This window comes from Urocitellus parryii, chromosome X (genome assembly GCF_045843805.1).
Source record: "Urocitellus parryii isolate mUroPar1 chromosome X, mUroPar1.hap1, whole genome shotgun sequence".
Lineage (NCBI taxonomy): Eukaryota > Metazoa > Chordata > Mammalia > Rodentia > Sciuridae > Urocitellus > Urocitellus parryii.
Window position 1 is genome coordinate 121958239 of NC_135547.1, and position 13002 is coordinate 121971240.

At 37.1% G+C, this 13002-nt stretch overlaps 1 protein-coding gene across 1 annotated transcript in view; it reads right to left on the reverse strand.

Moving 5' to 3' along the window:
* Window positions 1–7009, reverse strand: part of Mospd2 (motile sperm domain containing 2) — a 45123-nt gene extending 38114 nt beyond the window's left edge. Inside the window, exons 1-2 of the mRNA XM_026396761.2 lie at window positions 6894–7009; window positions 6678–6747 (exon numbers count right to left, since the gene is read on the reverse strand). Coding sequence (XP_026252546.1) covers window positions 6678–6747; window positions 6894–6902 — 79 coding nt within the window. The 5' untranslated portion in view covers window positions 6903–7009. The remainder of the gene's footprint in view (window positions 1–6677; window positions 6748–6893) is intronic.
* Window positions 7010–13002: the final 5993 nt, after the last annotated feature.

Consider the following 13002-nt stretch of genomic DNA (forward strand, 5'->3'; position numbering starts at 1 on the left):
AAATTCCTAAAAAAAATTGTTAATTTAAATCTGGCAGTTTATTTTTAAAACCTGATCAATATAATCTACCATATTAACAAATTAAAGGAAAAACCCCAAATGAAAATTTCATCAGATGTAAAAATTACGAGTTATGGTAAATAATTTCATCAGATATAAAAACTGTGTATAAAGAATTTAGTAAAGTTCAATCACCAGACTTGATGAGGACAAATCAAAGAATCCTAAACTAGCAAACCAATAACAGAAGGAAATTTCTTCACTTTGATAAAGGGTGATTACAAATATCATACTTAATAGTGACATATTCAGAACTATGTTCCTACACTCAGGAATAGACAAATAGGCTTTCACCACTGCTTCTATTCAACAGTGTTCTAAAGGTTCCAGCTAGTGTGGAAATAGAAAAGCACTGAAAAATCTAAGAATTGGAAATTTATAATGAAACTGGCAGTATTTCAAGGTGATGTTATTATCTCCATAGAAATTACAAATTAACCTAGCTACAAATGATCAGACTGAGAGTTAATAGGCTTTGGAATTTAATATTAATGTCAAAAAGTCAAATGTATTTTCCATAAACTAGCAACCATCATTTATAAAATAAGTCTTAAGAAATGCCATTTAAAAATAAAACATGTATAGAACCTGGGCATAAATATAACAAAAGAAGAGTTAAACATTATAGAGAAAATTTGAAATCCTTTTATAATAAGGACTTTGGTAGGCAGACATATATTCTAGGTTCTTAGAAGGACTCCACCATGATAGGTCAACTCTCCTTAAACTCATTTTAGGATTTAACACAATTCCCCTCAAAATTCCAATAGAAGCCTTTTTTTTTTATTTTGCAGAAACATGATAAGCCAATTCTAAAATTTATATGGAAGAATAAAAGGCCACCAGGTGCCTGAAAAAATGATTTTCATGTTATTGGAAACCAAATGGCCCATGAAGATATGAAAAACTGTTCAACCTCACTGATATTCAAACAAAAGCAAACTGAAACCACAATGAGATAGAAAGCCTAGCACCTCCATCAGATGGGCAAATTTGTTTTTAAGTGGGAAATTTTAGGGTGTGGAAAAACAAGGATACTAAAAATACTACTGGTTAAAATGAAAACTGGTAGAATCATTTTGGAAAACAGTTCAACATTATCTAGTAAAGCTGAACATGTGCTTCTTTCACAATCTACCTATTAACACTGCCTAATACAAACCTTGGAGCAGCAATACTCAACCATCTGGTTTTAGGACCCCTTTTACCCTATGAAAAATAACTGATGATTTCCAAAAACCTTTTTAATTTATATGTATTATATTTATCACTCCTGTATTAGGTATTAGAATTGAGAAAAAACATACACACAAGTACACACTCTAGTTCTTTGGTTAAGCAGTAAGCACAGGTTGTTTACATTCTATAAATAAAAATTTTCAAAATTGAAAAAATTAAAAAAACAAAATCAAAACAAAAATTTAAAAAGTACAAAAAATTTATTTAGTGAGAGAAGATTATTTGATTGCAATGGAAAAAAAAAACCCACAAAGCAATGGGTCATTTTGAATATATTTAAAAACTGCAAAAAAGTAAGAGACATGAGCAAAAAAGCCCAGACCATAATTAAAAGCCATACTAACAAAAAGTTTAAACTACAAATGGATATAAACATCTAGAATGTTTAGCATAACTAGCAGTCAAATGCAAACTACAGGAATCATCAGTTAAGAAGTCATATTAAATATGTATAAGAGTGTGGTGAGACTAGTACTCTCCTATAGGGCTGGTAGGAATGAATATTGGTGAAACTTCTCTGGAGGAATTTCAACACATATTATCAAATGTGTCAAAAATATTCATCCAGGAAAACAATAATTTGATTTCTAGGTATGAATCTAAAGGAAAAAAATCTGAACTTCATCACAAAAAGTATATTAACATAACTCTGGAGGGGCTGGGATTGTATGAGGCACAGGGTTAGATCCTCAGCACCACATAAAAATAAATAAATAAAGGTATAAAAAAAATCTGGAAATAATCTAAATGTCCAAAAAGGGATTCCCTAAGCTAAATGATAAGAAAACTGCCTTATTTATAGACTCAAATATAAAATGGTAATATACAATGTTGCTTATCTTATAAATTTGGGGAAATAAAGATAATGTCAATAAGAATATAACACACAGAATTACATAGAGTGGTTTTTAAATACTTCAACCTTTATTTTATTTATTTATTTACATGGTGCTGAGGATCAAACCCAGTGCTTCACCTGTCCTAGACAAGTGCTCTACCACTGAGCTACAACCCCAGCCCCAGCTCATTGGTAGAATGCTTGCCTAGCATACACAAGGCCTAGGGGTTCAATTCCCAGAACTCAAAAAAACAATCTAATCTTAAATGTATTCAAAAAAATACTGAAAAAATGTATCCATTGTTAGCAGAGCTATCTCTGGATGGCATGCTTATGGGAACTTGTAGACTGTTTTTGGTATCAACTAAATTCAATTAAATGAATTCATATGTTTGTAAAGTCACATAATAAATCTAACAAACCTCTCAATGGTTCTCCACACTCACTTTAAAACACACATCATTTGGGTGTTTAAGGCTCTCTATACTATATACTTCCAATATTTTTAGAAACAGGACTTGCTATTGTTTCCTAAACATGCACCATATCTTTTAACCTTAGTCCCTTGGCAGACTATTTGACCCTTGTAGATCACTTTCTCTACCTAGCCAAGTTCTACCATGTTTCCAAAGTCATGAGAAACATAATACCCGAGTTAGTCAGCTTTCTGTCACTCTAACAAATATTTGAGAAAAGTCAACTTATAAAGAGAAAAGGTTTATTTTAGCACAGTTTTGAAGGTTCCAGGCAATGATTGGCCTGGTTGCTTTTGGGCCCAAGGCAAGGCAGCACATCATGGTGGGAGCTCACCTCATGGCCAAGGAGCAAAAGAGAGACAGAGAAAGGGAAAGTGGTCCCATAATCCACTTCACTGGCACACTCCTCAATGACCTAAAGACCTCACATAGGCCCTATATCCTAAAGGCCACCACCTCCCCAATAGCACCACCCTGGGAATAAGCCTTTACCACATGGATATTTGGATGACACTTAGGATTCAAAGTAGAGCACCACCTTTTCTATAAAGGTTCTTGTAACTCTGTGTTTACCTAGACACCAACCAGTAGTTATTTCTCTTTGTCTTTGACTACTACAGATAGCATTTTAGCACTCTTATTACTCTTAATGTAATTTGCCTTAAACGTAACAGTTGTCTCTATTTTAATGCCTCTACTAGATTGTAGTTTTTTGGAAAGGGACTCTACTTTTCTTTAGCTTTTTCTCTAATCTGACACACTGCTTCCCAGAATTAAGCATATAATGAGTACTTGAGGAACTGAATAAATTATTGTCACAAGTGATTTAGTCTCTTCTCTTGGGCATAAGGAGAAAAAGAAAGAATGGGAAATGTTTCTCATTTCAAACTCAGCATGGAATTTTTCATAGTAACAATGAGAAAAAAAATACAATTATGGACCTATATCTTATTCTTTTTGCCAGATTACAATATACCCACGATTGGTAACAGTTACTACGGGCACAAAAATGTGTTTGAAATCCCCAAGAACCTACCTCTAAAATAGCTTTTGAATTATAGATAGTGCTTGAAGAGATAGGCTTGCAGATAATACACATTTTTCTTTTGGAAAAACATCACATTTACGTAAGTCTGCTTTAAGTCTCTTATGAAACAAAATATTGTTAATGACAATAGAAATTGTGAAAGACAGAGGAAGAAGGAAAGTAGATGTTTTAAATACCCAAGTTAATTTCTAAAGAGCAAACTTAAAAGGGAGAATGTAGGTAAGTTATAAAACTTTGTTTTTACTACTTTCCAACTCCACCTTTATCAGATTTACATTTTGTGAAACAACTGAAACTTTGAGAAATTCTTTGAAGGTTGCTATTTTTGTTTTCCATATAAATCTATAAATTAATATTTGCAATTGCTGTGCAAATAAATTACACATGTTCCTACCTACTCAAGTGTGTAAGGGCAAACCCCTTCCTATTCTTAATGTCATACAGTACAGTGCTTCTTTTTTTTGGTACCAGGGATTGAACCCAAGAGGTCTTAACTACTTAGTCACATCCCCAGCCTTTTTTATTTATTTTGAGACAGGGTCTCACTAAGTTGCTTAGGGCTCATTAAGTTGCTGAGGTTGGCCTCAAACTCAGTTTCCCTAGTTGCTTGGATTATAGGTATGAACCACTATGCCTGGCACAGTGTTTTACTTTGGAATAGTGCTTGGATGAGATATATTGTGAGGTCTGCTCTTTGTTAGATTATGGTGGTAAAGGGGAGCCAGTTGGGATAGTTCTTAATTCATAATTGGACTAATCTTCCAATGCATATAAGTATTGCTGTAGTCAGAGTATGTACTGAGAACTATACTAGGTATTCAGAGGCAAGTAAGATATATAAGACCTCTCCTTTCAATTTCTATAGGTTTCTGCAGAACTCATAAATAATCTATTTGAGGAAGTGAACCAATAAACAAACAAATGTACAAGATAATTACAGATTAAGGTAAGAGCTGTAAAGGAAAGAAAATAAGCAGGACAGGGAAGCTATTTAATAATCAGTGAAGGCTTCTCAGATATATTTAAACCTCAGAAAGTATAAAAGGACCTAGCCACACACTCTAACTGGGGAAGAGCCTTCCAGGCAGAGTAAAGAAGTGGAAAGTTCCCAAGATGGAAACAGACTCATTTTGTTTAATGAACACAAATGAGGCAGTATAGTTATGTTTTTCAAACTGTGGGTCATGTTTTAGATTGTAATGTCAAATTTGTGGGTCACTGAATTTTTTAAAAGGATGTCAAACAGTAAAAACATCAGAATCACATGGTTTCAGAAAGTATTTTTAATGAACATTCATTTCAACTATGTGAGTATGCACATGTGTGCACTGGGTTGCACTATATGTTTCTTAATGCAGGAAGTGGTCAAATCTGCACCAAGCAAGGAGAGTAGTAAGAGGTAACGATGTAGGGGTGGGCAAGAGCCAGATGATATATGGTCTTGCATTGCAGGCCACCATGAAGATTAGGATTTTATTCTACATGCAGTGGGAAGGGGAGTGACATGATCTAATTTGACATCATGGCATTGCCAAAAGATTACTATAGTGAATTTCAGAAGGCCTGAGCACTGACCTTGGCCAAGCTACTAACACCAGGGATTTTGAGCAAATCACTTAATCTCCCTATGCCTCACTTTCCTCATTTTAAAAATGAAAAGGCTGAACCAAGATGACCTTTAAGATCTGTGTATTGCTAAATTTCTACCTATCTTTTGTTTTTTTTCCCTTGGGCATTATGAAATGACTACTGACCGCAGAATCACTAGTTCACTAGGTCTAGTTCTGAGTTACTTCTTAAAATACTATAAACCATGTAACTGTAAGAGTTACATTTCTATTGAAAGCAATTTTAGAATTATGTCTTTACTGTAACCAGGTATGTTATTTGAAATGAGATCTCTGGACTAAAAGTGAATCAAATGCTTTTGCAACTCTCTGGTGCAAAGTTTGGAGTGTGAAGAAAATTGGCAAGGAGGCATGAAAAGACTTACTGATCAAGCTATTTGGAACAGATTTCCTTATTTGTTCTAGGTCATCAACTGATATATAATCCAGGACAGTTTAAAGTTGCAATAAACTTCTGTTGAGCACTAGAGTCAAGATGTGCAAGCATAACTCCTTTCACAGAAACCAAAATGACTATTGAGATGAAATATTGAGAACTTATTATATGTTAAGTCCATGGTAGACAGTTTGATATATGTTTCTTCTTTTAATCCTCCTAACCTTATCTGCATTTCACAGATATGGAAACAGGCTCAGAATAACAACTTTGCTATATAGTGGCGAGGTTGGGAATATAAACAATTTTAAGGTAGGCAACATAAAGATCCTTTTTCAATTCCATGTTTATAACTTATCGTGTATGTTTTAAAAAACTACTGTATGAATATTAAATCCTCAGTTAAATAACTGACAAATCAAGCATCTGTGATATCTGAATACAGAATGTTCAACCAATAAATCAATTCTGGAGTCATAGGAACTTTGTTAGGTGTAGTGTGAGGCTATAATATAATTTGTTCTAGCACTGGAAGACCTACACTGTGGGTAGCATGGTGGGTTATATGAAGTGAAGTTGTTAGGCAAAATATCAAAGAAACTGGCATATTCAATTAAGTACAGGTCAACAGTATTATGGCAGTTTCCAGATTCATTTTCTGAGTGTCTCTGGTGAAAAGCCAGTTAAAGAACCATGGAATGGCCAGTGTTGCCTGTGTTGTAAGCTTAATAAGTGTTCTACAGGTTCTATAAACGCGAAGAGATGCTAGAAAATCATCGAATTTCCAGTTTACATTAACCCTTTAAAGGAAGCATCAGACGCACCACTTGTCCACTTGGAGCAGCATGCACAGTATGCTATGGAGAGCAAAAAATTTGAAACATGCAGAGCACGGTTCCTGTGAGAGTCGAAAGGGTCCCTGATACTTCCCACAGAGACACCCACAAATACCCTAGCAAAGTTGAGGATGCTCATTTTACACCTTTGTCAACCCCGAGGACGCAATGCTCACCTGTCACATACTCGGCTTCGAATCTTCGCCGGGTCTCAGAGATGAGCTTGGCTTTATTCTGGGCGTGATTCTGGGTGGGAGACACGACAGCTTAGATACTTCTCGCACTACACAGCTTACCCTCAACCCAGCCTACCTGCACCCTGGAGAGCGCCCCGGGCCTCGGAGGCTGTTTCCGAGTACAGGGTGCCAGCAGCGGTGCAGTCGGCTCCTCACCTCGGCCATGATCGCGGTTGTGGATGTGACTGCAGTTGCTGAAGTCGTCGCCCCTTCCACCGCCGCCGCCAGAGTATCTCATCACCCGGCCAGTCAGGCCCAGAGGTAGACAGGGAAGGGCGGGAGGGGGAGGTGGTCGCGTGACACCGGAAGGCAGACGGAAGTGGTGCTGTACCGCTCTATCGGAGGCGGCCGGCTGGGCTTGGAGGAGGGACAAGGCTCTCAGCCTGGTCTCCATTCGCTTCTCGCTCGAGCCCCACCCCCGACGTCCCCCCACCCTCCGCACTGCGGTCCCGCCCCCGCCAGCAGCTTGATCTCTGGCGCTGCCCCCGCCAGCTCCGCCCTGGGGAGCTGGGCTGGCCATTCGCTTTCACAACACTCCCTGGAGGTTCCGCCTCTTCAGCCTCCCATGGCAACCATCTCCCAGCCCACTCGGTACGCTCCGCCTCCTCTGCATTCCACGCAGCCTCCGCGCGGGGTCTCCCAGAATGCAGCGCGCTGGCGGGAGGTTTGGAAACTTCGGGCTCTGCACCTGCGTGGGTTTTCCTGAACGTAGCTTGATTAAGGTAAGGCAGAGTCAGCTCCTTTCCCCTCTCGGACTTCGCGGAGTGGGAGGCGGGCTGGACTTGCATCCCTTGCCTTCACTGTGCGGAAGAGCAGGAGGGAAACCGGCTTCCCGGGGCCTAGATCTGTTTTCAGTCGAAGGATTGAATTTTAAGTGCTTGCTGTATCCCGCTATTATTTCTCTGAAAACTTTCTTCATCCCTTCAACATCCTTCCCATTTGGAGTGTGTGCTACTTAAAAGAGAAATTATCATTGAAATCTTTAGACTCAGTTATGTAAAGTAAAAAGCGAAAAGCGTCTTTCTGATTTAATTAAGGTAGTTGTTCTCAACGGGAGCGGTGGGCGGTTCTACCACTCTGGATACATTTGGTAATTTCTGGAGAAATTTGTGGTTGTCACAATTCTCAGTACTCGGGGAAGCCGATCTACTGGTTTCTAGGGGGCAGAAGCCAGGGACGCTGCCAAATATCCTGCAATGCATAGAACAAACCACAATGGCTGGCCAGCGCAAAACATCAATAGTGCCAAGTTTTGAGAAAGGTTTGGATTTATGAAGTACTGGAACAAATTTCAGGTTCGTTAATGAAAAACCAATAAGTGAAAGGAAATCGTTGTGCATGCAATGTTGTCTTTCTTAAAATTTGAAAAGTACTGAAAACAACAAAGAAGTTGTCAGAATAGTCTCTGCATCATCCGAAGACAGCCACTATAATATGGCACTTCAGAATCTTTTTGCCCCAGACTGTTTCATATATTTACACTCTTTTCTGGGAAAAAAAATCAAACACATTGTCTAAAAATGGTTTGAATACATATGCAGAGACTATTTCAGCTGGGATGTAGCTCAGTGGTAGAGCACTTGTCTGGCATGCTGGAGGCCCTGGGTTCCACTTACTGCACCACTAAATAAACAAATAAATTCAGCTATAACTAAAGTTTCCCTAGTTCCACTACCAGACCCTGATATCCATCACCTTGTCTGGAATCACCAGCCATTCAACATTTAGCATAAACTGTTTAGTTTTGCTTTTATATTTTGGACCCCACTACCTGGGTTTGAATCTTAACTCTGGCACTTTCTATCTGTAGGCCTTTGGGAATATCCTGAAATTCTGTCCATCAGTTTCTCATTTTTGAAATGATATAATAATAATCCCTATGGCATAGGATGTCACCAGGCGTAAATGATTAAACCGAAGTGCTTAGAACAGTACCTGGCACTATTCTATGAGGAAAAAAGAAGTCCCTGCCACTTTCCCAGATAAAATACTTAAAGAATATAGCAATTATAGGTAAACAGAAAGTATATGATGCGGGTTTTAAATATTTTCATTTCTGTAAATAACATACTACAGTATCTCTTGTTTGCAGTTTAGTTTTTAATTTATTTTTGAAATGTAACTATGATCATTAACACAGTTCTAATATGTTCATTTTAACTATTGTGTGATAAGCCATCTGTATGTATTCATTATCCTATTGATGGTAATTGAGTTTTCTTTCTTTTTTGTGATACTGGGAATTGAACCCAGGGCTTCAGGCATGCTAGGTACAATCTAACACTGACCTATAGCCCCATTTTTATTCTTTTGGAGACTGAATCTTACCAAGTTGCCTAATCTGGCCTGGAACTTGGGATCCTCCCACCTCAATCTTTTGAGTAACTGGGAACAGATACATGTCACCGCACCACACATACCTTTTACTTTTTTTATATTGCAAATAATAGTGCAGTGGACATTCTAGAGCAATGTCCTTATTTGTATGTGACATTATTTCCCTGGATTTGTATCTAGAAATTAAATAGCTGTGTATATGCATTTTGGTTTACTGCCATATTACATTCCAAAGTCATCTTTCCCTTTCATTAATTACTCCTAATTGTTAGCTTTGTTTCCATTCTTGCTTCATTCACATCTTCAACACTGTCACCAAGGTCTTTATAACACAGAAATACAATTTTGTGGTTTCTGAATTTGAAGTCTTTCAATGGATTATTGCTTATAGGAGAAAAATGTTCTTAGTATGGCATAGAGAGCCTTCTTTTTTAATATAACTTTATTTAATTAATTAATTTATTTTTATGTGGTGCTGAGGATTGAACCCAGTGCCTCACACATGCCAGATGAGTGCTCTACCACTGAGCCACAACTCCAGCCCCTAGAAATTCTTCTTTAACTTAATGTTCCTTAATTCTTTAACTTAGTAAATCACCATTCCCCTACGTATACTGACATTTTAGGCATATTAGATAATTTTGGGAAAGGAAAAGGGGAAATCAATTCTGGATAGATTCCCAATAAATGGTTAATATAGGGGAAGCCATTTTAATGGTGGACATATTTGGTAGACAACTTAATTCACTTAACAATGTCAATATATGGTTAAAAGGACATCTGTCAACATTATGTTTGTAAGATTGTGTTCAGTTGGGCATGTTAAATTCTACCTCTTTTTACAAAGATTTTTCTGCTTACAATTGATATAGACATTTTTTGGATTTCATATGCAGTTATTATAGTGCTCTTATAGGATGTTTCTGAACCATAGTGGTAGTTTATTTAAAGAGTTTTGAAATTTATAGTGCCAAAATGAATTAAAAGAAGTACCAAGTTCATTGAGGGAGGAGATTAGTAGAGAAGAGTGGATAAGGGAAATAACTAATTGCCAGCCTATTATGTTTGTATTAACATAGGTTACTGTCATTCCTGGTATCCTTTGGTGACTGATTCCAGGACCCTTACACACAGATACCAAGATCTGTTGACGCTCAAATCTGTTATGTAAAATGGTATGGCATTGTATACCACTTACACATACCCATCTATTTTTAATCATCTCTGGATCTTATAATAGCTATAATACTTATAATACCTAATGCAACGTAAATGTTGTGTAAATAGGTGTTACACTCTATCCTTTAGGGAATAGTGGCCAGAAAAGAAAGTAGGCATGTACTGTACTGACTTAATTTTTTTCTGAATATTTTTGATTAGTAATAGGTTGACTTCACAGATGAGGAACCCATGGATATGGAGAGCTGACTATATATGCAAATGCTCTGCCAATTTATATAAGAGTCTTGAACTCTGGTGGTTTAGTATCTGTGGGAGGTCCCATGACCAATCCCCCATGATACCAGGAGATGAATATACTCCAAAATTTAGCAACTAAAACAGCACATTTATTATCTTCTAATTTTGAGTGTCAGGAATTTGGGAGCAGCTTATCTTGGTGGTTCTGGCTCAGACTCTTTCCTGGGGTTGCAGGATCTTCTCCCAAGAAGGCTCACTCATATGGCTTTGGCAGAAGGTCTAATTTTTTTGCTGGTTGTTGGTAGGAAGCCACAGTTCCTTGCTGTGTGTATATCTCCATTGGACTACTGTGTGGCAGGTTGTGTCCCCCTGTGCAAGTGATCTAAGAGGTGAAAGAGGAAGCCACATTGCTCCTTATGACCCAATCCTGGAGTCACAAAATTACTTCTGCCCTATTCTCTTGGCTAGAAGCAAGTCACAATACCCAGCCTTCACACAAAGGGGAGCACAGTTAAGTGCCACTTCTTGATGGAAATTGCAACAAAGAATTTGTGAGCACATTTTAAAACCATAAGTGATATATTTGGAAATTAGATAATAAGATATGACATCTCCAGTTTGAAAATAAATGCTAATTGAATCTGCTTTTAAGTAAAATTGCCTCTGTAAATCAAAGTCCTTTCTGTAAAATGCAGTCTACATTGACTTCAATTTTAGGTTATGGTTCATAGTGATGCATTTTTCTAATTGAACTATTAATAGATTTTTATCATGAATAAATAAAACTTAAGCTTTTGGAGTTTGCTTCTCATTCAAGGAAAAAGAATCTTATTTACTTGTAAATGATCTAGTTTTCAGTTGTTTCTCAAACAGTTGAAATTTCTGGAATACAAAATGGTGCACAAGTGGGAGAAGGATATGAGAGTTATTTATAGTGGACGGGAATCCTTCTTCACAAATCTTTAAGTATGTAACTATTCTTTTGATGTTTGGAAGGTTAAATACTTTATGGGCCAGAGTTAGCCATGATGACTATAATGACAATGATGTTAGCAGTAAACATTTATTTGAGTACAGTAGTTTCCTCTTATACATAGCTGATGTATTCCAAAATCCCCAGTGAAGGCCCGAAACCATGTGTAGTAGTGAGCTCTATATATATATAATGTTTTTTCCTATATGTCCTGCTGCTTTGTCATATAGTACCCAAGTTAACCTATCTTTCCAAATTCTGTGTTCTGATGCCTCCTTTGCATCCCTGCTCTTGAACTTTGGGGCCATTGTTAAGTAAAATAAGGGTTACTTGACTCTAAGCACTTTGATAATTGAGACACCTATTTAAACAGTTAGAAACATAGATATGCTAGACAAAGGAATAATTCACATTCTGTTCTAGATAAGAAGGGGTGGGACAGCATGAATTTCATTACCTTAGTTTAGTTAAAACAGTGCACAATTTAAAACATGAATCGTTTCTAGGATTTTCTGTTTAATATTTTCAGATCACAGTTGACCATGAGTAACAAACTGCAAGACTGATGACAAGGAGTACTACTGTACTTCCTATTTAACAGGCTTTATTTGCAGTGCTTTATATTTAATCCTAGTACCTTGTGAGGTAGATTTTTATTTTTTATTTTTTTAATTTTCGGTACTGGGGATTGAACCCAGAGGAGCTTAACCACTGAACTACATCCCCAGCCCTTTTTTGCTTTTTCATTTTAATTTTTTTTATTTGTTCTTTTTAGTTATTTTATTTAGAGACAAGGTCTTGCGGGCTGGGGATGTGGCTCAAGCGGTAGCGCGCTCGCCTGGCATGCGTGCGGCCCGGGTTCGATCCTCAGCACCACATACAAACAAAGATGTTGTGTCCGCCGAGAACTAAAAAAAAAAAAAAATAAATATTAAAAATTCTCTCTCTCTCTCTCTCTCTCTCTCTCTCTCTCTCTCTCTCTCTCTCTCCCTCTCCTCTCTCACTCTTTCTTAAAAAAAAAAATAAAAAAATAAAATAAAAAAAAAAAAAAGGTCTTGCTTAGTTGCTGAGGCTGGCTTTGAACTCATGATCCTCCTGACTCAGCTCCCAGGCTGCTGGGATTATAGGCATGTGCCACTGTGCCCAGCTAGGTAGATATTATTATTATACTCCTCTATACAGATGTGGTTGTGAGGAACAAAGAGATTAAGTAAGTTGCCCAAAGTCACACATCTAGCAAAAGGAAGACTCAGATTCTAAGCCTGTTCTGCTTAGCATATGGTAAGCATTCAGTAGTACTTTTAAATACTATCAAAGCAGTGATTCAGTATGTGTAATCACTGAATAAAGAAGACATCTTTTTAAAAAACGTGTGTTCAGTTTAGATGGTTGGTATTCATTTCTTTTGTGTGTGTTTATTTCTTTTGATTTTTATTATATTTTACTAATTCTCTTCAGTTACCTTTCTTATAACCAATTTGTTCAGAAGAAGAAAATGGATGCCAGGACAGTGTGGTGGTTAAAAGTGTATACTCA